At 39.5% G+C, this 27,301-nt stretch overlaps 1 protein-coding gene and 1 pseudogene across 23 annotated transcripts in view; both read left to right on the top strand.

Annotated features, from left to right (window-relative positions):
• The window catches only part of LOC104585839 (uncharacterized), a 145,736-nt gene that overhangs the window by 100,562 nt on the left and 17,873 nt on the right, over window positions 1-27,301 (top strand). For 21 of the 23 annotated variants that reach the window (XM_088903670.1, XM_088903668.1, XM_088903671.1 and 18 more), the window contains 3 exons: window positions 1,745-1,856; window positions 2,109-2,203; window positions 5,077-5,291. In XM_088903670.1, coding sequence (XP_088759796.1) covers window positions 1,745-1,856; window positions 2,109-2,203; window positions 5,077-5,291 — 422 coding nt within the window. Of the gene's footprint in view, window positions 1-1,744; window positions 1,857-2,108; window positions 2,204-5,030; window positions 5,292-27,301 lie in introns of those variants that run through there. The other 2 variants (XM_088903689.1, XM_088903688.1) reach the window with 2 other exon arrangements.
• On the top strand, window positions 7,723-21,311 carry LOC148800810 (uncharacterized; annotated as a pseudogene).

The following is a 27,301-nucleotide window of genomic DNA, read 5'->3' as shown; positions in this document are numbered from 1 at the left end:
ATCAGTCTTAGAATTTTGCTAGCCAATTCATTGTGGTCCTTTATTTGTTCTTCTTTCTTTTGTGTCCTTTCTTAAACTAATCTTGTATTGTGGCCTTTTCTAATGAAAAAAATTTGGAGCAGAATAGTTCCCCCTAAAATTAGGGCATTGTATTGGGTGGTCTTTCACAAGAAAATTGACACTACGGTACCTTACAAAAGAGAAGACTGAATTGTTTGTATAACCATCCACATATGTTCTTTCTTTGTAATGCAATTGGAGAAACTACTCACCATTCACTGATCTGCTACTCATTGGTTACTAGTATTTGAGAATAGTTTCCTTTCTTTCTTTTTGACTTTGCCTTGGATGACATTGATACCTTTTCACTTTGCCTTGGAGGAGGGAAGATTATGTGCTAGTGTACAAGGGCAGTAGTCATTTGGATAATATGGGAAAAAAAGAACTGTGAGGATCTTCAAGGGGAAGGACTGCAGCAAGGAAGCAGTAGTTGGAAGTTCTGCAGTAGGTGAAGACTTTGGACATATTTGCGTCATTTTCTATGGATAACATTGATACCTTGAGAGGATGGTAATGGATAGTTGCCTCTTCTACTACAAGAAATGCAATTCAAGCACAATGCAACCCTACTGCTTCTAACAACATAAAGTTGAATTTCAATTCATGCTGCATTAGAGATCCAGGACCTCAAGTATAGTTAGAGTCTTTAGGGTTAGGGATGAACATGGTTCCATTCTACCAGTCTACTAGGGTCTGTTCGGCTATGTAGACTCTACAAGAGCTGAAATTCTAGCTGTTCTACAAGGTCTCAGAATTGGCAGATTACTGAATTTAAGAAACATAGTGGTGAGGTAGCTAAGAGAGAGTAGTCATGTAAGATGGAAATTTGGTAATATTAACACATTATGAGGTAGATAAGACGCCTGGCATGGGAGCTATGGTCAAATTTTTGTTGGGTTAAAAGATGTGCAAATAGTTTGGCCAAGGGGTAAATAGAAACCAATTATTTTGGGTTAAATTGTAAAGTGATGACTAATCAGGATAGGTGGTAGTAAGCCAGCTTATCTCTGGGATGCTTGACATGTTGTATTTATTTAATTATTTTAGTGATATAGTAAAATTCAACTATTACCACAAAAAGAAATAGGTTTCATTGAAGATTCCACTACCCTTCTCAAAGGTTCCTTGAGAAGAAATAATCTTGCACTTGAAATCTCTTATTTCTAGATGTTGCATCTAGGAAAGAAATTTGAATTGCATCTGGCCAAATCAATTGGTTGGAAATATTTAAGCTTTACACTCCAACTTTGTGATTTAGTTAGTCAATAAAGTTATAGCTTATTCTTGATGCCTAAATAAAACTGTAGTTAGACTCCATATGAAGATCCTCTCTGATTGTTGTTTAACACACCTGCAAAATGCAATAGCAGAATGACCACCCTGGTGGGGGCTGGGGATTCTCACTAAGATTCTTGCTGCCATTGACAATCTAATCCAAATGTGAATATCAAGGTTTGTATCTTTTACAATTTTATGGAGTTCATGCTTTTGACTGTTAGAAATATTTGTCCTGATTTTCTCTTTACTAGTTGATTTCATTGTATATCTTCTAGTTTAATGATGTTAAGTGAAAACAGAATTTCAAATTAGGGTCTGGTGTTTATAATCTAGATAGAGTTGCCTTACTGAAGTGAATTGCTTAGTCTTCAGTTGACATGGTTGATCCCTTTCCTCTTTCCTTCAGGAAATTCAGCTTCTATAGATGGGGTCCCTGTAATGGATGTCTCAGGGATCAGTCCCCAAAGTACAAACTACTCAGCAGGTGTAATGTCTCCTTCAAAAAAACGTACCAAGTTGTATGTTCATTCCATCTCTGACAATACATCTGGTACCTGGATTCATAGCTTCTGTGCTTCAATGCCTTAAAAATGTGGTCTTTAGTTACTTATTGCAAATTTTAGTTGCTAGTTGCTTTATAGAAGTGTGTGGACAAATAGCTGAGCAGCTCTTAATTTTTACCTTGAGTGGTTCTAGTTTTGGAGCCAACAAATGTCAATGGTTCTATTCATTGTAAAGTGTAATTGAAGTTTGCTTTTTTGCCTTTGTAGGATGGCAGCTGAGGGTTTGCTAATATCAGATGATGTAGAAACAGCATGTGGTGTAATTGGAAATTTGGGGATAAGGTGTCATGAGACACTAACATGTAAGGCCAACTTTAAATGCAGTGAAGCTCTAAACTTTCTCCCCTTAACATCCTTAATACAATCATATTAGCAGAGATTTAGGGTATGGAGGATCAATCAAAACATTACAGGAATATGAAAAAAGTAAGTACCATTGTCAAGGCCATCTAAGGTAAGGAAGCACAGGGAGAAAAAATGGCATCATACTAAGGTTAACCAGCTAGTAAACTATGTAAATATAATGTACAGAGAAATAAAAACAAAGAATCATAGAGGTCTATGTTGAGAAGGTTGACTTGTGTTACAACTAACTACTTCCCTGCCCAAACTTTCAACCGGTAAATTAATTGATCTCCAAATCCATCTGAATGAGATGTTCATTCTAGATTCCAAAGATTTAGGCTTTCTGTGATGACGATGATGATGAAGATAAAAAGGGGCCTCAGCACCCTCTGTTATCCAACCAATTACACATCTTTGAATTTCCCTCCATTTCAACTCCAAAAGTGGTCAATGAAATCGTCAACCTCATCCCCTATTATAAATCTTACAGTGATCAAAATGATGCAAACATGGAAGCAAGGATAGAAACTATGAAAGATGATTTTCAGCATAACTCAAAGAATGAAATGGAAGGCTGATGACCCAGTAGCCTGAGATGGTCACTCAGTGTTCCTCCAAAAATGGAGGGGTGGGATCAAACCTGTGTAACTGATGTCTCTCTGTGGTAAGGTCAGTGGACCTGACATGCACTCTGCTCTGTCCCCACCCCTTAATCCCCCTGTGATGTGTATTGTTTAATACCAAAAAACAAAGAAGGAAATGGGAGAAAAAGTTAGATGGAAGAAATTTGGTAGAGGTACACTCATAACAGTTATTGTAAGTTTTCAGCTGAATCAGTGAAGTGGAAGTTTCCCAACTGAAGGCTTCAGTATGACTGCTTTTCTATAGGTCATGTTCAAAATCAAACTCAATGACACTGGCTGTGTGCCTGTGTCATCCAAGTGGTAATGTGTTTGTGTCATGTTGGTCTATGTTTGTTTAGTCATTAGGGAAGTTAAGTTTCAATCTGTAGAAATTTACTATTTATTGTAACTTCAAACTTCATCCTATAATTTCTATTTATAGTAAAACTGTGAGTTTTTAGTATTTTCTGGTTTTTCCCATTGAGTTAGATTTAGGGGCTATTTGGTAACAAATGAAATGGATGAACTGAATGGCTTATTGCTTTTCCTTTTAGTGAACAAGTTATCCAAGAGGTTGAGTGCTCCTTAATGGCTGAAGCTGATGTTGGGTTGATTACTATACCCTCAAATATTTTACTATTTCATTATTTTATCAACTAAATGACAAAGCAAAATGTCATTCAATTGAGCCACTTCAGCTGATATCAAACAGCTCCTTAGTAGAGTCCTAGTTTGATTAGGAAATTTCTATTTTTTTAATGCAGCGATAGGTCTCAGCAACAAATATTAACAAGCAAATAAAGAAGAAAAAAGAAGCGGAAGCAAGAAAAGTTTCTGCTATAGTTTTTTCTTTTTTTTTGTATAGGAAACGGCAACTTCCGTTCAAAGATTAAGAAGGAAATTACAGACCAAACACTCGAAGGAGTGCTAAACCCGCCAAAACATTTTTACAAAACTACCCAAAAAAAATCACCCCTAGTTGCCCCTTGTTTAGCTAGATCATCAGTGATCAGCCAAGCCATTGGCTGACCTTCTAATCCATCCAAAGCTTACACCAATTTCTCCTGTTAAGCGCTAATTTCTCTCATAACTTGTCTAAGGGTTCATAGTCCTATGCTCTTTTCTTACATCCATCCTATTACCAAACTTCAATCTCCTTCCACTTCTATCTAATGAAGGCCTAGTGATATAGGACCAGCTCAGTTCTAGTCCTTAGAGAATGTTGAATGGTCTTCTTGGATCAGAATTTTATGGCTGTTGATATCTGTAATGGCTTCTTGAAGGAATATGAGAGAAAATAGGGTGAGAAAGAAGAGAGAAAATACCTGGAATCACTCACAGGGTGCCTAGAATCACTCTAGGGCATGGAAATCACTCACCATAGCTAGCGTAAGCTGAAGAAAACTCAAACTTCATTGCTTTTGTGTAAAACATCCATACATATTTATAGACTCTAAACTCATAATAATCCTAGGAGTCAAACTGTTAGACTCATAATAGTCTTAGGAGTCAAATTGTTAGACTCAATAATCCTAGTAGGACTCAAACTAAGCTGTTATTATCCTATTTCAATTCAAAGAAGACTCAATAACTCCAATCCTACTTATGCAATGACTTTGAAATTTTAAATATAAACAAACTATAACTAGACAAATTAAACCCTATTTGGACCCCACAGAAAATTGCAAAAATGACAAAAATACCCCTACTGTCCAAAAATACAGAAATACATAAAATATCATAAAATTCCAATTGACTCTTCATCTCCTGCATCACCTAGTTGTTTAGCCAATCTTAACCCTTGAAGGAGAGCCAACACCTCTGCTCTTACCGAACCACCCACTCCTATTGGTCTTGAGTATAATGCCAACACTCTTCCTTCTCCATCTCTTATAGCTCCTCCTACCCCAGAGGGCCCTAGATTGCCGATTGTGCCTTGAGGAGTTTGCCACTGTAAGCCAGCCCCTGGTTATATCATCAACTGGAAACTTTTTAAACAATAGAAATTGTGGTTCGGGATAATAACCTAAAGGTTTTGTTTAAACAAAAGCTTAGCATGTACTTTATTTGTTTAAATTAATATAACAGTATATTCAGAAAGTGGACCTGATTATATAGTATCTTCTGTCTAAATAACCTAATGGTATTTTTTTCTTTTTAGTTTCTTGATCATGATGCATTAACTCCTGTTAATGTGGTGGAAACAGTATCAGATGCTCCATTTCCACTTGCAACCAAAATTTACCATTCACAAAGAAATAATCGTCTGCGATCAGCACTCAACCATCTGTATTCTGAGGCATCGAGAAACTGGAGTGATTCTTTGAGCTCAAAATTAGTTCAGGGAAGTTCCATGCTACCATTACAGGATTCACCGCCCAAGAATTTATTACATGAGCAAACAGACAACATGCCCCAGAAGGTCTGCACTTCACCTCATTTATTTGACTCGTATCTTGCTACCTCCTTTACTGATTTTTTTATTTTTATTTGATAAGTAATAGAAGTTTTATTAAAGATCAATAATATAAGTACAACATGACTGCTTTCCATGCCTCAAAACAAAACACAAATTACAAATGGACCCAAAATAACTGATTCTTATGCACCCCTTGCTTAGCTAGATGATCTGCCAACCCATTTGCAGATATCCTTTCCCACTGAATTCTGACTGTTATATAACCTCCTTTACTGAATCTTGTTTTAAATCATCTATCAAAATGGTTTATTTTGTCCATAATATAACTGTAGATAGTGAAAAGATGCATTTCTTTCTTCTTTTTATTGTTGATGGTCTATTGTCTTAATTGTGAAAAAATTGCTTTAAATATACGAAAGTGTCAAACTCCCCTTTGTGTTAGGCTAGCCTCTGCTACCTTCAATCACTTTATATAAAACAATTAAGTCATAGCCTGCAAAGAGCTTTAAGTCTAAATTTGGTTGGGTAAAAAGGACAGCAAATGGATTGGCAGATGTAGAGAGACTGGGCCAAATGGGCCCTAGTACTTATTTTATGTGCTGGCCTCCCACTTAAAGGTAGAGATGTGTTAAAAGACTGGTTAAAGAGTGTTTTTTCTTATGTTTTTTATTTCTATTAGTGTCACGGGTATTATTGTAATTCCCCTTGTCTTTATGTTATGTTCAGTCGCCCTAATATAAATATTTAAAAGCTGGCGCCGCCAGCAACTTTTGATGCTCTCAAATCTCTCTCCTCTCTTCTCTCTTTCTCTCCTCTATCTTTTCTTCACTTCAGTTCTGGACAAGAAGATGTAATTAGTCTTTTTTTAAGTGAGATTAAATAAAAGATTAAAGGAGAGAGGAGTGAATCCATCAAACTCTCTTCTCCTCTTTTTCTTCTTCTTCTCCATCTTCTTCTTCCTTCTGCTGTAATCCCTTTTCTCTGTTCTTTTACTGTTGTAATCAGATTTAGTTATCAGACATTCAGATTTGAAGGACTGATTTACATCTTGGTATCAGAACAGTTTCTTCCCTTTCTTTTTTTCCTCTTTTTTCTCATACACCCTTTGATTAGAAGAGTGTATGGAGAGATAAGATTCTGGTCAATTAGAGGACTGTTTGCCTAGTTGGTAGAGGGTTTGGAGAACTAGAGTCTGGCCGAAGAGTGCCAAGAAGTGAAGCTGTTATCTTTCTACCCAAAACCCTAGCCGACTAGAGAGATTTCAAGTTACAGGAAAAGGAAAAGGGCTGGGTGTAGCACTCAGGGCTTGGGAGGTGCCTTTTGATTCCCAAAAGGGGGCAGTTAAGGCTTGAATAAGATTGGGAAGCTCTGGTAGGAGCGGCTATCTCTGCACTCCTTTCATTGAGCCAGGTGTAGTGAAACCCTAGTTCTTTGAACCTTTTGGTACTAGGTTAGCCTTAGTTAGGCCTATAAAGATTGAAAAACTAGTTTTTTGTTTTCGTTTGATCAAAGGAGAAATCTGGAAGTGAAATGAAGCAAATTCTAATATTTGGGGTTGGTCTAGCAGATTCTTTTTTGAGTGGAGGTTACAATTAAACTAGATGGAACCAATTATCTAGCTTGGGTACACTCTATATGGATTTATGTTTGTAAGAGAGGTAAACTAGGGTATCTCATAGGCAGTAAGGAGAAACCTGCAGAGGCGGACCCTATGTATGAAAAATGGATGCAGGAGAACTACACAGTGATTGGATGGTTAGTTAACTTTATGCAGCCTCACATAAGCCAACATTACCTCTGGGTGACTTCAGCCAAGGAGATTCGGGATAGTATCACTGAAACATGTTCACAAAAGTTAAATGTTGTGAGAGCCTATAAGTTGAAGAGTGATGTGAACAATTTGAGATAGGAGGAGAAGAGTGTAGCAGTTTGCTACTCAATGCTGAAGTCATTATGGCAAGAGATTGATGTTATGGAGACAGTTGTATGGGAGAGCACCAAGGATGCATAGACATTTAGAAAATTGGTAGAATGAAACAAGGTGTTTGAATTTCTTACAGGACTTAACCCTGAGTTCGACATTACTAGGCAGAATATTCTGGCTAGAGATGAAGTCACCCTTGCTCAAGCATACTCTATGGTGAGTTGTGAAGAGAGTAGGCGGCAAGTACAGCTATAGGGACCACCTTCAGAACACTTGAGAAATGTTGGGATAAAGCCGAAAGGGCCGACTGACAAGAAGGAAGTGATATATGAATATTGCAAGAAATCGAAGCATACTAAGGACACTTGTTAGAAACTCCATCCAAAACTCCTCCCGAACAGGTTTCGGAACAACAGTTTCAAGAAGAGTGGTCAGACAGGGAAACCTAAAAATGCAAATGTTGCTACAGTGCCTGAAGGTAGAAATAGAGAAAGTGAAGAAAAATCGGCTATGGAGCAGTTGGCAGTAGTAAAGGCAGAGTTTGAAAGGTATGGGAGGTTACTTAATCACTTGGAGACTATTGTTGCAGCATCAAACCCTTCAGGCAACACCACTTCATCTGTATTTGCTCACTTAGGTATTCATGCTTCTGCAAATCATACTACTATTTCAGGTAATCATAAAATCCCTTGGATTATTGATTCTGGTGCATCAGACCGTATGATCGGTATACCTAACCTCTTTTGTTCATATCAGTTCCTCTCGGGTAAAGAGAAGATATCCCTTACAGATGGGTCTCTTGCTCCCATCTCTGGCAAAGGAGATATCAAAGCCTCTCACACTTTTGTATTATCCTTTGTTCTCCATGTCCCCAAAACTTAATACCAACCTGTTATTTGTCAATAGCTTAACTAAGTCCATGAATTGTAGCATAATCTTCTTTCCTACTTATTGTGTTTTTTAGGACCTGAAATCTTAGAGGATGATTAGGAGTGGCCATGAGGCGAATGGAATATACTTGCTAGACACACTTGGTAGAAGTCTTGGACCACCTAATGGAGTTGCTTTAGAGTCTATTTTGTTAGAGTCTATTGATTGAGTCATGTTATATCATTTACGTTTTGGTCATTTATCTTTTTCTACTTTGAGTCATTTGTTTCTTGACATGTTTAAGGGAATATCTCTATTGAGTCTTCATTGTGAGTCATGTGAGCTTGTGAAACATTGCCTACAATCTTATCCAATGAGTAATAAAAGATCTATTTCTGCTTTTCATATTGTGCACTGTGATGCGTGGGAGCCATATCATTTACCTACTATGGGGGGTTACAAGTATTTTATCCTCTGTATTGATGATAAAATACTACTTTAATGCCTAGTTTAACACTCGGATCAAAACATTCCGATTTGATAATGCTAAAGAATATTTTGAGAAGAACCTTTCATCCTACTTTGATGCCTTTGGGGTTATCCATTAGAGTTCTTGTTCCTACACTCCACAACAGAATGGAGTGGTGGAAAGGAAGAACCTCCATATGGTTGAGGTTGGTAGAAGCCTCCTTTTTGCATCTCATGTTCCTACTAAATTTTGGGGGTTGTTGTCCTTATTGCTACATATTTAATTAACTGTATGCCTTCCCGGGTTCTAGGTTTCAAAACCCCTTTTAGCCTTCTCTTCCTGGATGAGGATCTCTTCTCTCTTCCTCTCATAGTTTTTGGATGCACCTGTTATGTGCATGTTCAAAACCATCAGAGACATAAATTTGAGCCTAAAGCACACAAGTGTGTCTTCCTAGGATATGCCTCCACACAGAAGGGATATTGTTGTTCTGATTTGGTTCGTGACACCTGTTTTGTCTCCAAGGATGCCACATTTGCTGAGTCTATTCCTTTCTTTGGTACTTCTCTTGAGGAGGAGCATTCCGAGATTCCGAGGAGTTGTTTGCTATGTCCCTGGCTATTCCTCTTCCAGTTCCTATTGAATCTTCTATGGAGTCATCTACTTCTATTGCACCTCCCACTGTGTCTACTTCACTTGTTCTTGCTCCCCCTCCTCCTGCTCATCCTCCCACATTTTTCCTTCACATCCTATTGTCCAAAGGTGGTAACCAAAGACAAAGACTCAAGTATGGACAAGTTGTTTCCACTCCTTCAACACAGCCTCTTGCACCTCCCATCACTATTGAGGTCATAGATTAGCCTTTCTTTGACCCATCTGCTACCTTTCTTGACCTTGACCTTCCTATCATCCTTCACAAAGGCAAACGGAAGTGTACAACACATTGTATCCCCAAACACCTATCCTACAACCTTCTTTCCCAGGTCCGTACCAGAAGCCTTATCCAAACCAGAATGGAGGGATGCTATGATGGCTGAGCTAGATGCTTTGCATAAGAACCATACCTGGGATATTGTGGACCTGCCTAAGGGGATGGAACCAGTTAGTTGTAAATGGGTGTTCACTATCAAGTATGGTATTGATTATCTTGAGACCTTTGCTCCTATGGTTAAAATGACTTTAGTTCAAGTTCTGTTATCTCTAGTTGCTACTTTTGATTGGTCCCTTCATCAATTTGATGTTAAAAATGCCTTTCTGAATGGAGACCTACATGAAGAGGTCTATATGTTTTTACCTCCAGGAGTGTATGGGAAGGAAATGCAAGGGAAAGTGTGTAAATTGAAGAAGTCTCATTATGGTTTCAAATAGTCTCTTAGAGCTTGGTTTGAGAGATTCAAAGCTGCCCTTGTTTCTTTTGGTTACACATAGACTCAATCTGACCATACTTTATTTGTGAAGAGAAGTAAATCCTTGGTGACATTTTTTATTGTTTATGTTGATGACATTGTGATTACTGGTAATGACACCCAGGAAGTGGTTAAGCTCAAAAGGTTTCTTAACATTGAGTTTAAGATCAAAGATTTGGGAGATCTCCGATATTTCTTGGGAATTGAAGTGGCTAGATCTAAAGATGGTATCTTCATTTCTCAACGCAAGTATGTCCTTGATCTCTCTGCAGGGACTGACAAACTTGGTGCTAAATCGGCCTCAACCCCTCTAGACGTAAATCACAAGCTTTCTGCTACTAATGGTGAACTGTTGTTTGATAAGGGAGTGTTCTAGAGATTGCTTAGGAAGTTGTTATATCTCTGTATGACCCGGCCAGATATCTCCTGTTGAGTGTCATTAGTCAGTTTATGCATTCTCCTAGAGATACACATTTAGCAGCTATAGAAAGAGTTTTATGTTGCTTGAAAGGCACTCTAGGGAAAGGTATCCTTTTTGCCAAGCATGGACACATGAAGTTGGAAGCGTACACTGATGCTGACTGGGCCAGATGTATTGATGATAGGAGATCCACCTTAGGATGTTGTGCTTTGGTAGCAGGGAACATTGTCTCATGGAGGAGTAAGAAGCAATTTGTAGTAGCAAGATCTTCAGCTAAAGCAGAATACAGGGCAATGGCACATGAAGTGTCAGACTTATTGTGGCTGAGATCACTTTTGAGGAAGTTGGGTATTGACTGTGAGAAGTCGATGATGCTCTATTGTGACAATCAGGCAGCTATCAACATTGCACATAATCCTGTCCAACATGATAGAACTAAGCACATGGAGGTCAATAAACACTTTATACGGGAGAGAGTTGCTTCAGGGGAAGTTTGCTTGCCATTCATCACTTCAGAGGAGCAATTGACTAACGTCTTGACCAAAGGTGTTCCAAAAGGAAAATTGACTCACTATATAAGCAAGCTGGGCATGGTTGACATCTATGCTCAGCTTGAGGGGGAGTGTAGAGAGACTGGGCCAAATGGGCCCTACTACTTATTTATACTTTATGTAGTGTTCTGTTTAGATTTTATGTGTTAATGGGCCTTTTCATTATAGGCCTGTTAACTTGTTTTGTTTCTTTTAAGTGTTTTATGTGCTGGCCGCCCACTTAAAGGGCAGAGATGTAATTAGTCTTTTTTTTTAAGTTAGATTAAATAAAAGATTATTAAGAGAGAGAGGAGTGAATTCATCGAACTCTTTTCTCCTTCTCTTCTTCTTCTTCTCCATCTTCTTCCTTATGCTATAATCTCTTTTCTCTGTTCTTTTACTGCTGTAATCAGATTTAGTTATCAGATTTGAAGGACTGGTTTACATCTGCAGATACTCTTGCAAAACAGGGAGCTGATAGGTCTACCTTATTTTGGGCAAACCTGTAGCTGATTGTAGAAAAAAGAGAGATGGTGGTCCTTGTAATCTGGGGAAAATTTGTATTCTGGTGTACTCTGGACTACAGAGTAGCTAAAACACTTGTAATGTGTTTCCGGGTTAATAAATAAAGTTACTTTGCTGATAAAAAAAGTTATAGCCCCTGAAAAAATTGATCCCTGTTCACTCCTTGTGTGGCAATTGCATCAGCCACACCGTATTCTCATCTTTGTACCAATTGAAGGTAATTCCCAATTCCCTACCAAAGGTTTGGGTTATGTTTAATTCGCTGCCATGAGCCCCATTCTTTCAATTTTTACTCATTCTGGGCAAGAATGCATAAGAATCAATGGGCCATGAGCCCCATTCTTTCAAAATTCTTGCCACGGGCCTCATTCTTTTTAGAATGAAAAATGGGCTCATGGTGCCCATTCTCATTCTTCAAAGAAGCTTTGTACCGGTGTTCATAAACTGCTGACCTAGGTCTGATAACTGCCAGCATAACTATATATGTGTAGGCAGCCAAAACTGCCAGAAAAACCTCAAAAAATGTGGTCAGCCTTAAACAAGCATAACTATAATTGCCAGCATAACTATAAGTGTCGAAGACTTAAATAACCAATTTGTCAATATATAATAGTGGTCTGACATTCTTTGGTGGCAGTTATGACCCCCATGATAAGTCCAATATAATATTAAAAAATCTTTACCAGTAGTTATAACCTCCCATATATATTAAAATATATTCTCTATAAAATTAACCTTAATAGGGTGTTTTTGTATAATTAGGTTTTGAAACATTCTTTATCTTTTCTGTATCTTGGAGGATTTCTCTAGTCATTTCATTCTACTTGGTGAAGCAACTAATTTATTCATTGATTTATAAATCCAACACAAACTTGCTAATAGAAAGAAAAAGAAACTAATTAGTTGAATATGGGTGTTGAAATGTGATGGGAATCGAGGCCCAACCCAGGCCCAAGGGCCTAGACCTCTGGTTACTCACACTTACCTAAGAAGGAATAAGAACGCCCAGGCTCGTGTAACACTAGAATCCATGTCAGATAATCCCTTTGCTTGAATCGGTTATCTTACATGCAGTTAGTGGTTGTAACAAGCCAAGCTATCATATAAGGTTGGCCTCGAGAATATCTGGGATCATCCCATTTGAGCCAAATCTCTCTCTCTCTCTCTCTCTCTCTCTCACACACACACACCTTCAATGGAGGTCGAGATTCCCTTGAAGAGACTCTTGTAGGTGGGCAGTTCTAACCAAATTGGCATCAAAGCCTTTGTCGATATGTGGAAGGAAGATGCCTAACACCCGTCTTGTGACAATCGATGAAAGAGTTGATAAGATCGAAATTGGTCTCCACCAAGTAATCTCAAAGCTAAAGGAGATCAAAGAAGCAATATTTGGAATGGTTTTATAGAAGGAGAAACCGACCTCAGCTACTAGTAAAGATAGTGATGATGGGAAGTTGAGCTAAAGGAGTAACTGTCGAGGTAATCATGCTCCTGGCCAAGATGTACTTTGAGTACCATGAAGTCCCTGGGCATCAATGGGTGATAATAGCTTCCTTCCATCTGGAAGGGGAAGCGATTTTGTAGTTCCAGTGGTTCAAGTAATCCCATCCTCAAGTCTCATGGTTAGAACTTTCGAACTGATGGGGTACAATGACTACAATAAGATGCTTTCAAGGGTGAAGCAAATAGGGTCAACCTGTGATTACCAAATCGAGTTTGAGAAGCTTGCCATTAGAGTCTTTGGTTGGTTGGAAAAGGCCCTAATGAGATGCTTCATTGGAGGGCTAAGGGGAGAGTGGAAGTTAAAGCCCTACAACTCGCGTCTCTCTTAGAGGCATCAGGGCTGGCCCGATTATAGGAGCAGTTGGACCGGCTCAAGAAGGTTCTTCAACCCATGGGACCTATATTGAAGACACCCCCACGCCAGAATGGACTTCTTTCCAGGCCCACAGCAGAGCTTGTGCGACCTGCTTTGCCCAAAATCCTAGTCCCTTTCAAATGCCTTTATTGGGTTGAAATGCAGGCCCGACATGAGAAAGGACTTCGTTATAATTGTGATAAACGCTTTGGGCCAGGCCACATGTACAAAGCCCAGAAAATGTTCTCATTATAGTTGGATGAGTTGACTAAGGACACATGACAGTGGATTTTTACTGGGATGGATAACTTTGTCACATACGAGGACAGGAGACTCCAGGCCCATGAAAAACAACTGCTTTTCATGCAAGTGGGACCAAAGGTTATCAGCTCAATTCCAAAACTCGGCAATGGCACCCAATCTACAGAGGGGAGTTACATGAATTACACTAGGTACTAGACCAGTTTGAAGATGTCTTTCAAGACCCAATCAAGTTGCCTCCACAGAAATGTCAAGACCATTGAATTCCTTTGGTAGTTGTGTCCACACCCACCAATGTGCGACCTTATTGGTACCTGCATTTTCAAAAGAAAGAAATTGAAAGAATGGTTGTTGAGCTCCTTGAGAAGGGATTTATTCAGCCTAGCACCAGTCCTTTCTTTTCTCCTGTGCTTCTTGTCAAGAAGTGGGATGGGTCATGGCGCTTTTCTGTGGACTATAGGGCATTGAACCAAATTATGGTCAAGGACCGGTTTCCAATTTATGTGTTTGATGAATGATTGGATGAACTTGGACAGGTGAAGTATTTCTCTCAAATGGACGTCCGATCTGGATATCATCAAATTAGAGTTCATCTGGAGAATGTGCCCAAAACAACTTTTATAACCCACAACGACCACTATCAAATTCTTGTTATGCCGTTTGGATTATCTAATGCACCACCTACTTTCCAGGTCATCATGAATGACATCTTCCAGCCCCATCTCAGATGATCCATCGTAGTATTCTTCAATGATATCCTTGTCTATAGTAAGGATTGGGAATCTGATTTTTTGCACTTAAGACACCTTGGAGATACTTAGACAACATTTGCGTTTTGCTAAACTTTCTAAGCGTGTTTCTGGTCAAACCAAAGTGCAGTATTTGGGCCACGTGGTTTCAGTAGGTTATGTCATGGTCAATCCAGACAAAATTGCTTGTATTTAGGCCTGGTCCACTCCCAAATCAGTCAACACCTTATGTAGCTTCTTGGCCTTGATTGGCTACTGTAGGAAGTTCATGCTAGGCGAGCATGGCACAAGCTTTTCCCTTGTTATTTTGGTCCTTTTAAGGTGACAGAGAGGATTGAAAGTGTGAGCAGGGAGGTAAGGCAACAGTATAGGTCTACCAGATGGTGGATGGCTCAAGGAGGAAGGAGATTAGGGGTTGTAGGAAGCTGCAAGGGGGTTTTAATGGAGGTTTGAGAGCACAGTCGAGTAGGGTTCACACAAGGGCTTGGTATTGAACACATGTGGAGAGCTTCAGATCTCCTTTATTTATAGAGAAAGACCTCCTAACAAAATAGGAAGCCATGTAATGGGAAATGAGACTTTTCCTAAAGCGGGAAAGTCTGTTAGTTTCACGAGTAGGGTTTTGCCACATGTCATTGTGGAGATTCCAGGATTATGGCTCCCATCCATTTCCTCGAGACCTGCATATGAGCATGAGCTTGGATACAACCCTGCTTCTAGAAACCTCTCAATATGCCTTAGCTTTTTTGATTGAAGTGTCAATCAACTGGTTCATCATCGCAATCCTTGTGTGTGTTACATATCTGCATTGCAGCACTCAGGTAATGCATTATCGCTGACCTGTGTTATACTGCTGTGTTGCAGTGTTTTGATGATTAACCATCTCAATGCAGAGAATTACTGCACTGGTGTATTAAATCACAGGTGTGTTGGCATCTGAGGCTCGGTCAATTTTTGTGTTGTGGTGATGGTTCACTGCATCTCACTGTGAGGGCGCTGGTTTGTTGTAGTTTGATTGTTGAGAGATATTGTGTTGTACGGGTTCTCTCCAGGCTATCACTCGAAGTTTATTCTTCAGTGCAGTTTGCTTGCTACCTGAGTTTGGAGGTTTGGGCTTACAGTGCGATTTGATCGCTTACTTGAGTGTCTACAATGCACTTTCCATAGGGTTTAAATCCATGTACTTATAGAGAGTGTGGCCTACTGCTTGGACCTGCCTCAAACAATCTAACTCCACCTAGTATGTCATCTATCCTTGTTGAAGAAATCTATAAGAGACCAATCTATAGTCAGCAAACATCTTCCCACATTTACAAAGGAATGGGACATTAAAATACAGCTTGAGAAGATGCTTGATTTCTGTTGGGTGCACCAAGGAAAAAGAGTTGTTCAGGAAGCTCTTGTAGAATGGACTGGGCTTCCATCTCATGATGCCAGTTGGGAGCCATATTGGCAGCTTAAATTTCCAGACATGGACCTTGAGGCCAAGGCCGATCTCATGGGATAGGGAGTTGATGGAAACCAAAGTCCATGGCTTAATGGCCTAGACCTGAGACCTCCAGTTACTTGCACTTACCTGGGAAGAAATAAGAAGGCTTAGGCTCGTGCAACACCAAAACTCACGTCAGCTGGGGAGTCAATGTCAAACAGTTAGTTGAATCTGGGTGATCCTCTCTCTCTCTCTCTCTCTCTCTCTCTCTATCTATCTATCTATCTATCTATCTATCTATCTATCTATCTATCTATCTATCTATCTATCTATCTATCTATCTATCTATCTATATATATATATATATATATATATATATATATTGGAAAACGTGGGGTTACGGGTGCAGATCTATATTTGGTAGTTGTGTAAAAATAGAATTGTATATATTCCTAGGGTTGTGGAAGGATTGATTTAGAAAGTTTTTTCTTTCTATTTCTTTCTTTCTATTCTTGTACTTTCTATTTTCTTTTCTTTCTATTTTTCTACTTTCTATTTTCTTTTCTTTCTATTTTTTTCTTCTTTCTATTTATTGCAGCAACTTACTGTATAAATATGCCGATTGGAAATACATCAGTATTCTACCATTCCAAAACATGGTATTAGAGCTCTAGGTTTGTCAACGTTGAGATTTTTTTTTGGCCTTCATTGCCAGTTTTTCGTGTCTTTCTCTTCTAGCCTTCAGTGTTGATCTGTAACTAGAAGTGTTCCTTTATTCTCCTTTATTCTGGCTAGTTCTTCCCTCCTTTATTCTCCTTTCCTACTGGCCTTATTTTTCCTCCATTAACAATGTCCGACATGACTACAACAAGTGCTCTCGTCCAAACCGATGAAGGAGCAACAAATTCTCATCCTCACACTGGTGATTTGCAGAATATTCAGACAACATATAGACTGAATGGCCAGAACTACTTGAAGTGGTCACAACTAGTGCGTACCTATTTGAAGGGAAAAGGAAAAATTAGTCACCTTCTTGGAACAGGGCCAAAGTTGGATGAGCCAAATTTTGATGCTTGGGACGAAGAGGACTCCATGGTTATGTCATGGTTGTGGAGTTCAATGACACCCGAGATCAGTGACGACAGTGGCGGCCAAACAAGGGAGCAAAAGTGTTACAGAGTATGCAAATCTGCTGCAAAATTTATGGCATGAGCTTGATCATTATCGGGTTCTTGAGACAAAGTGCCCTGATGATGCTGTGATCTTGAAGAATTTTATTGAAAGAGATAGGGTGTATGATTTTTTGGTCGGACTGAATGCTGAATTTGATCAGGTCCGAATACAAATTCTTGGGAAAGAAGAAGTGCCTCCATTGAATGAAGTCATAGCCCTTGTCAGAGCTGAGGAAAGCCGTCGTGGAATCATGCTTGAGCCTAAAGATCCCGAAGGCTCAGCCATGGTGGCAAGGGGAGGAAGTTACAATGGTTCAAAGGGTGAAAACAATCACAACTTGGCTCGTGACACAACTACCCGTGACTCTAACGATAACCTCTGGTGCACCTATTGCAAGAAGCCCAGACACACAAAAGATCGGTGCTGGAAACTTCATGGGAAACCTCCCACCTCCAGCAAGGAATGGGGAAATCGAGGAGTTTCAAAAGGAGTTCAACAGGCCCATAATGTCTCCACAACCCCGCAGCAAGAACACTCAAATCAGGGACCATTTAATGATGAAGAAATTGAAAGGCTAAGGAGCTTCCTGAAATCCTTGAAACCAAGAAGTGGTTCTACCTCTCTTGCTCTCTCAGGTGAGTCTTTATCTCTAGGATTACATGCCTCGGCTAGTGTTTTTCCATGGATTCTTGATTCTGGAGCTACTGACCACATGACACCCTCTTCACTACATTTTCTCACCTATACACCCTGTCCTAGTAATAGAAAAAATTTTTGTTGCTGATGGTTCTTTCACCACAGTGGCAAGGATTGGGAATATTCAAATTACTCCATCCCTATTGCTTAAAAATGTGCTTCATGTTCCTAAGTTATCCACTAGCCTTATCTCTATACATAAACTCACCCAGGATGTGAACTGCAATGTTGTGTTCTTTCCTTCTTACTGTGTATTTCAGGACCAGGTTTCAGGGAAGAAGATTGGACTTGCTAAGGAAAGGGATGGACTCTACTACCTTGAAGCAACTAGCAAACCATCTCACACTGTTATGCTTGTCACACACGAGTCATTCTTATCTACCTCCAATAAAGATTTAATTTGGCGTCATCACTTCCGTTTCGGTCATCATTCATTTCTTGTTTTAAAAACAATGCTTCCTTCCTTGTTTAAAGGAAATGATGTTGAAACCTTTCATTGTGATGTTTGTGAACTTGCTAAGCACAAAAGGGTTTCTTTCCCAATCAGCAATAAAAGATCTTCAACTCCTTTTTAGTTGATTCATTCGGATATATGGGGCCCTTCTCAAATTCCCAACATTACTGGTTCTAGATGGTTTGTCACCTTTATTGACGATTGCACTAGGGTCACATGGATCTTTCTTCCCAACTTTCATAACATGGTCCAAACTCAGTTTGGTGTGAGAATTAAAAGGTTTCGATCTGATAATGCTACAGATTATTTTAATCAGAATTTGTCCCCATTTTTTCAGAAAGAAGGCATTGTGCATGAATCCTCCTGTGTTAACACTCCCCAACAGAATGGGATAGCTAAGAGGAAAAATGGCCATCTTTTGCAAACCACCCGAGCCTTTCTCTTTCAAAACCGGGTGCCAAAACAATATTGGGGGGAAGCTGTCCTTACTGCTGCATACACTATAAATAGACTACCATCTAAAGTTCTTGACAACCGAAGCCCAATACAAGTCCTTTCTCAATTCTACCTTGATATTCGAACCTCAAATAATCTCACACCAAGAATTTTTGGCTGCACTGCCTTTGTTCATGTCCATAATAAGGGAAAATTGGATCCACGAGCAATCAGGTGTGTCTACAAAAGGACAACTGGCCGATGTACTTACTAAAGGGCTCAATAGTACAGATTTTCGAAGAATTATAGCCAAGCTGGGAATGGAGGATCTCTATTCACCAGCTTGAGGGGGAGTGTTGGAAAACGTGGGGTTACGGGTGCAGATCTATATTTGGTAGTTGTGTAAAAATAGAATTGTATATATTCCTAGGATTGTGGAAGGATTGATTTAGAAAGTTTTTTCTTTCTATTCTTGTACTTTCTATTTTCTTTCTTTCTATTTTTCTACTTTCTATTTTCTTTTCTTTCTATTTATTGCAGCAGCTTACTGTATAAATATGCCAATTGGCAATAGAATGAAATACATCAGTATTCTACCATTCCAAAACATATATATATATATATATACATCAGTATATAAATAATTAGGGCAGAATGGAATGAAACAGTTTTGTTGGGCTCCAATTCTTTTCTTCTCCTTGTATCTCCCTTTCTTCTTGTAGCTGTAGGAGGTTGGTCTACCCTTGAATTAGACCTTGAAGTTGAGCAGTAACTCAGCAGTATTGTACCTTTGTAGGGGGTAATTTGATTACCTAGAGGAGCAAGAAGCTAAGTGTAGTTGCTAGATCTAGTACCAAAGTGGAGTACAAATGTACAAGGCTATGACACATGGCGTTGCAGAAGTTTTATTGATAATGAACTTGTTGGTAGAGCTAGGGTTTGTTTTTGGACAGCCCTATGTCACTTCATTGTGACAATAAAGCAGCCATCAGCATAGCCTTAAATTCAGTTCTCCACAGTTGATCCAAACACATTGAAGTTAAAGTTATTTCCCAACTTGCCAACTTGAGGGGGAGTGTTGTAATTCTATCTCCCAACTTGGGGGGGTGGTGGGGGCGGGGGGGGGGGGTTGTAATTCTATTTCCCAACTTGGGGGAGTGTTATAATTCTGTTATTAGTGATGCAAGGGCATTTTAGTCTTTTTATATCATCTTGTGTATAACTGTTGTTACTCTAATATAAATAATATACTATGTGCTGCCAGCCTAGTTTTTTGAGCCTCAAAACTTATCTTCTCTCTTCCTCTCTCCTCTCCTTAGCTTCTTAATTTCTTCTTGTTTTTTACTTGTTTAAGACACCTGTTTTTAATTCATTGAATATCCTAGGAGTAACCCCAAAACATCCCTAGACCCAATATTTTAGTCATTTCAATTCCAAAACTTTACCCTTTCCCATCACCCTAAGGGGTTGCAGTACATACAGTCCACTATCAAAAAATGCCATATTGAAATCTCCAAACCGAGTTCAATGAATAGCACTAATTGATTATCAAGAAAAAGAATAGTGCTAACAAATACTACCTTTGCTATCTTATAGGATTGCTCCCTGTTTTCTGAGGATTTTAATTTTAATATTTCTTTCTAGCAATTTCCACCAAATTTTTGCAAGCGAAACATTTCCACAAATTTTTGCTTAAATACTTAAAAATGATGGTTCTGACTCTGAAAGAATTAATGGATGTCTTTAGAATGCAGTACAAAGCATGATGTTCTCTGCCACCATGCCAAGCTGGATAAGAAAGCTAACACAGAAGTATCTTAACAATCCATTTACTATTGATCTTGTTGGGGATTCTGATCAGTAATTGGCAGACAGAATTTCTCTATATTCGATTGCTTGAGACATGTATGGGAAGGCATCAACCATTGGACCCCTGATAACAGAACATGCTAAAAGGAGGCAGGTGTATTGTTTTTACTCAAACAAATTGTGATGCTGATCGGTTGGCATATGCTATGGGGTGCAGTTTTAGATGTGAAGTTTTTCATGGGGTTATCTCTCAAAACCAGAAGGACACTTTCTGGCTTCTGAGATGGGCACTTTAACATTTTAGTTGCTACAGATGTTGTTGCTTGTGGACTTGATATACCTAGTGTTGATCTGGTGATACGTTATGAGCTTCCAAGCACATCAGAGATCTTTGTTCACATATCTGATCAAACAGGTCGTACTGGAAAGAAAGTGCAGTTCTCATCTATACAGAACAGCAGGTCAGGGTTGTCAGGATGATTGAGCGGGATGTGGGATGTGGGTTTACACTTTACAGAGCTACCCAGGATTCCTGTTGACCCAGCAAGCCCTGATATGTTTGGTGATATGGGTGGTGGTGGTAGGCTTGGCTCTTATGGAGGTCTGGGAGGTAGTCGGCTAAGTGACTCAGGTTTTGGTCATGCTGGTGGCTATAGTAGTTCTGGCCCTTCTGGGTTTGGATGCAGTTCTGGTTTTGGCAGTCCATCAGATTGTATGGGTGGATATGGTGGATCAAATTCAGGGTGATTTGGTGGTGGTTTTGTCAATGATGGCCCCAGTAGATCTGGTAATTTTGGTGGTTCTGGTTGTTCCAGTGGGTTTGGGGACATTGGTTCAGGTTGTTCCATTGGGTTTGGGAAATTTGGTTCAGGTCGCTCTAGTAGCTTTGGTAATTCTAGTTCAAGTAGATCTGGTGGTAGCTTTGGTGTCTCTGGTTCAAGCTGTTTTGGTAGCTTTGGTGATGAGAAAGCTAGTGCCGATGAGGATCTGTGGTCTGGCAGGAGGTCATTTTAATTTATTTCAAGGGTGGGATTGGGTGACAGGCTAGGGTTTTGATGGATTACTGGAAAACGAAGGGCAGTCATACGATGTAAAGTTGCTTTAGCAGTGCAGTTGGCAGTGAGGGGTGGTGTCATGATTTTCTTAATGTGTTAAGTGACTCTAGATTTATAGACAGATGTTTTGCTGGTGATATTATATTACAAGTTGAGGAAGAAAATAAGCTCAACATCGAATGACAATACATGGAAAACCGGAGAGCTCTTGTAATCTATTTCAAATCATGGAATGGATGATTTTTCTCTTCATTGATCAGAAAAAGAAAGTCAATCCATGAGAAAAGAGATATTCCAGATCTTGAATACACAATTACATCGGACAAAAGAGATGGTTCATTGGATTTCCCACATTCAAGGCCCAGGATGCAAGTGTGTGGAGAAATGTATTGTGTTTCAGTGCCATCAACAATCTTTGAGACAGGTTAGAAAGCTAGCCTGGGAGATAGGGGTGATATTGGTGTAGATCCATGCATCAGCAAATGGTGTGGCAGATTTCCCTATCTGGGCAAGGGGTAAATAGGGAAGAATTGTGCATGGGACTATTAACTTAATTATCATTGCCATTGGTGCAAAGACTTGGGGTTTAGGTTGCTATATGTCACTACCTGACCTTGCCTTCCCTATTTTGTACGGCAGTTACTTGTCCCCACAAGCAAGTTAGATTTCCCTACCCAAGATCACTTTGCTTGGTGAATTTAAGTGCTAAGAGAACACAATAACACACACAAACACTCAAGACACTTAACACGTCCTTACTACAACCACAAGTTACACCTCCTTAGGTGGAACGTTGTAGAGAATATTCTAGAAAATCCTAAGTCTAGATATTTACAAGAGATGTCTACAACAGTCTATAACTCTTCTAGGCCATGGAACTCTCTACAATGTTCAATAAGTTTCATCCCAGCTCAATGAACACTCTAAAAGGCTCCAGAATGCTCCGGCCAACGTTGCTCCTAGCTATCTAGGGTCTTGGGAGAGGTGGACTGGATGCAGACCTAACCTTTGGCATTTTTTTGGCATATACGTGTAGATATAGTATGTTATGACCTGGGATGGAGCTATGGATTCTTAATTGTATGTGAGTACCTTAACTCATCAAGTGTTGTATGTTTAAATTATCATAACTATTTGATATTCCCATTGGATGGATGAAAGGTGATTTGGTGATTATGTAGTTAACTGTAGAGAGAATGGGCCGAATGGCCCATAAGATTTTTTTATTTGTTTATGTTTCTGTTTCTTTTGTTAATGGGCCTTTTATGTTTCATTATGTTATGCTTAATTAAGCTAATCACCCAATTAAGGGCCTCTCTATAACTACCAAAACTTTGTAAATTATGTTTAATAAAAAGGATTAGGGAAGGGAGTAATGTTCGATTACTATTCTCCCAAAACCCTATGGCCACCATCTTCTTCTTCTTCTTCTCTCCTCTTCTTTTCTCTTTGATTCTGATTTCTAATACTTTTTCACAACTTTTAAATCAGTCCATTCATTCTTTTGGACTGTTTTTCTTCTTGGTATCAGAGCGGGCTCTCTTTCTTCTTTTTATTCTTTTTTTCCCATACACAGTGTGTATGGAGAGCTGAATCGAATGAGTGATTGAACAAACTTTCAGCCCAGTTGTTAGTGGATTTCTGGAGAAAAGGATGCTGTCTTGGTCATCATTCTGATAGTCCCTGGAGTTTTTTGCCCAAAATCCTAATCAATTGGAGAATTCTGATTGTGGGCCCCACAGGGAGCTTCACCTTGGTGCTCAGTGACTGAGGGGGTTCGTTCTCTTTATCTTGAAGGTCAATCCAAGTCTTGTGGTGTTTTGTGAAGCCTACAAGGAGCAGTTGCTGTTTTTTGATTTCTCCCGGGTTCCGGGTGAGACATAGCTGGCAGATACGACCATAGAGGTTGGTACTTGGTGTCTGATTTTTTTCTGTCTTCCTTGCTTATCATTTGAAGCTGTTTGAAGTTCTTTTAGAGTTGTTTGAGGAAGATGGATATCTTGGGAGTTGAAAATAAGTGTGGGGCAGAATCCGGACAGGTTCCGGGAGCACTCATAGACTCACTGTTGGCTGTGACCACAATCAAGCTTGATGGAACCAACTATCTAGCATGGTCGTAGTCAGTAAAAATTCATGTTTGTAGTAGAGGCAACTGGGGGTATATCTCCGGGAGCAAGAAAGCACCTCCGGAAGATGACCCATCTAATGAAAAATGGATGCAAGAGAATTATACTATCATTTGGATGGTTAGTGAACTCAATGCAACCACAAATCAGTCAACATTATTTATGGATGAATTTAGCCAAGGAAATATGGGATAGTGTGGTTGAAACTTACTCACAAAAACTTAATGTTGCCAGGGCATATAAGTTAAGGAGTGATGTGAATATATTAAGGTAGGGAGAGAGACCTTTAGCTGTTTATTTCTCAATGCTGAAATCCCTGTGGCAAGAGATAGACCTAATGGAAACCGTTGTTTGGGAAAGCACTAATGATGCTAAAACATATAGGAAATTGGTTGAGAGGAATAGGGTATTTGAATTCTTGACATGAGGCTGGTCTAGGTTCAAGGGACCATCCCAAGTGACCACTTTGCTAATATGGGGCTGAAATCGAAGATGACTACAAGCAGTTCAGGTGGTTCAGGAAAAAGGGAAGTTGTATGTGAGTACTGCAAGAAACCAAAACATACAAAAGATAAATGTTGGAAATTGCATCCAAAACTCCTTCCACCTCATTTTCAAAAGAAGGCTAATAATGGGAAGCCAGGAAGTGCCAACACAGCCATAGTCCCAGATAATGACAGGTGCTTAACGGATGAGAGGACTGCTAGTGAGCAGTTAGCAATTATGAAGGTAGAATATGAGAAGTATGGGAGGATGATCAGTCACCTTGAGAGTGCAGTCTCTTCCAACCCTCTGCATCTGCACATTCAGGTATACGTGCTACTACCAATCATGTAACTATCTCAGGTAGTCGTAGAATCCCTTGGATTATTGATTCTGGTGCTTCTGATCATATGACCAGCCTTTCCACTTTGTTTATTGCTTCCTGGCCGTGATAAGATTACCCTAGCTGATGGCTCACTTGCTCCTATCTCTGGCAAGGGAAATATCAAGGCTACAGACTCTCTCTCTCTTTCTTCTATTCTTCATGTCCCTAAATTGAATACTAATTTACTGTCTGTGAGTAGCCTAACTAAATCATTGAACTGTAGTGTAACCTTCTTTCCTTTTTATTGTGTTTTCCAGGACTTGAAGTCTCAGAAAGTAATTGGGAGTGGCCATGAGGTGAACGGAATATACCTGTTGGATACTCCTGGACAAAGCCAAGGACAACCTGGGAAAGCTGCTTTTGGATCTACCTCTTCAGAGTCTTTCAGTCGTGTCATGTTATGTCATTTTCGTTTAGGTCATTTATCTTTTTCTGCTTTGAGTCATCTATCCCCAGACCTGTTTAAGGGAATTAACTTGTCCAATCTTCACTGTAAGTCCTATAAGTTATCAAAAAATTATAGAAGCAATTATCCTTTGAGTAATAAAAGATCATCCTTTCTTTTTCATATTGTGCACTCTAATGTGTGGGGGCCATACCATTTACCCTCTATGGAAGGGTATAGATATTTTATCTAGTTCATTGACGACTTCTCTTGATATACTTGGTTATTTTTTATGAGATCCCGAGATGAAGTTCCCAAACTTGTGAGGCAGTTCCATGAATTTGTTATGTTCACATTTCTAGTGCCCAGAGACAAATTTGAACCAAAGGCCCACAAGTGCATATTCCTTGGTTATGCCTCCACACAGAAGGGTTATTGTTGTTTTGATCCTAACACTAGAACTCGTTATGTTTCAATGGATGTTACCTTTGATGAGTCCACTCCTTTCTATGACTCTTCTCTGGGTAAGCATTGTTCACAGGGGGAGCATTTGTTACAGTTATTTGCACTCCCCCTTCTTGTCCCTGTTGAATCTCCTCTTGAGTCTCCTCCTATTCTTAATGAGTCAAGGGAGGAACAATCATCTCATGTTTCTTTCAATATTCCTATTCCTCCATTACCTCCTTGACCCCTCTTTAATCCCAGTGGTACAAGCGGCAAAAGATCAAAAGTGAGCAGATTGTTTCCTCTACATCACATGAGTCTCCTACACTTCCAGTTACTGAAGAGACAACAGGTACTGATACCATCCCTTTGCAACCACCCTTCCTAGATCTTGATGTTCCTATTGCTATCAAGAAAGGTAAACGGAAGTGTATTGTACATTGCATTTCCAAACATCTTTCCTATGGCATGCTTTCTCCTTCATATTATGTCTTCCTTTCTTCTGTTGCTTCTAACCCTATACCTAGATCTGTATCAGAATCCCTTACTTTTCCAAAATGGAAGGATGCTATGAGAACTAAAATTGATGCTCTGCACAAGAATGACACATGGGAAGTGGTTGATTTGCCTAAAGGGAAGGAGCCAGTGGGCTGTAAGTGGGTGGACACAATTAAATACAATGTTGGTGGCTCCATTGAGAGGTACAAAGCTCGGTTGGTTGCAAAAGGCTATACACAAACTTATGGGATTGACTATTTGGAGACTTTTGCTCCTGTTGCAAAGATGATATCTGTGTGGGTTCTACTATCATTGGCTACTCATTTAGATTGGCCTCTTTATCAGTTAGATGTGAAAAATGCATTCTTGAATGGAGAGTTACATGAGGAAGTTTATATGTCTCTCCCACCAGGGATGTATGGCATAGACATGGAGGGAAAAGTGTGCAAGTTGAAGAAGTCTCTCTATGGATTCAAACAGTCACCTAGGGCATGGTTTGAAAGGTTTAGGGCTGCCCTTGTTAACTTTGGTTACATACAGACTCAGTCTGATCATACCCTCTTTGTGAAGAGGAGAGATTCATTGGTGGTATATCTTATAGTCCATGTTGATGATACAGTAGTGACTGGTACTGATGTGATAGGGATTAATGATCATAAATCTTTCCTTCATACAGAGTTTGAGATCAAAGATCTGGGGGAGTTGAGGTATTTCCTTGGCATTGAAGTGGCTCGGTCTAAGGATGGAGTTTTTATCTCTCAACGAAAGCATGTGCCTGACTTGCTCACTGAAACAGGCAAGATGGGTGCAAGACCAGTGGCTATTCTTATTGATATGTCACAAACTTTCTGCCTCTAATGGAGAACTATTGAAGGATAAGGGAGTGTTTCAAAGGTTACTAGGGAAACTACTATATCTCTACATGACTCGGCCTGACATTACATATGCTGTCAGATGCATTAGCCAGTTCATGCATGCTCCCAGGGACACTCATATGGCAGCAATAGAATGAATTTTATGTTATTTGAAGAGTACTCCTGGAAAGGGAATTCTTTTTGCTAAGCATGGTCATATGAAACTGGAAGCTTACACAGATGCTGACTGGGCGGGAGACATTGATGATAGGAGGTCAACTTCTGGATACAGTATCATGGTGGTAGGTAATATTGTTTCTTGGAGAAGCAAGAAACAATCAGTTGTTGCCAGAGCTATGGCTCATGGAGTCTCTGAGTTACTTTGGCTTCGATCCTTGATGGAGGAACTAGGTGTTGAGTATGATAAGCCATTGATGCTATATTGTGATAATCAGGCAGCCATCAACATTGCTCATAATCTGGTGCAACATGATAGGACTAAACATATTGAAGTTGACAAGCATTTTATCAGAGAAAGAGTGGCTTTTGGAGAAGTTTGTCTACCATTCATTACATTTAAAGAACAGTTAGCTGACATTCTTACCAAGGGAATCTCCAAGGCCAAACTACAACATGACATTGGCAAGCTGGGCATGATTGACATCCATGCTCAGCTTGAGGGGGAGTGTAGAGAGAATGGGCCGAATGACCCATAGGATGTTTTTTAATTGTTTGTTTCTGTTTCTTTTGTTAATGGGCCTTTTATGTTTCTTT

The sequence above is a fragment of the Nelumbo nucifera genome, chromosome 4 (assembly GCF_055504915.1).
Source record: "Nelumbo nucifera cultivar China Antique chromosome 4, China Antique-T2T, whole genome shotgun sequence".
NCBI classification, from domain to species: domain Eukaryota; kingdom Viridiplantae; phylum Streptophyta; class Magnoliopsida; order Proteales; family Nelumbonaceae; genus Nelumbo; species Nelumbo nucifera.
This window is presented reverse-complemented; position numbering and strand designations above follow the sequence as displayed.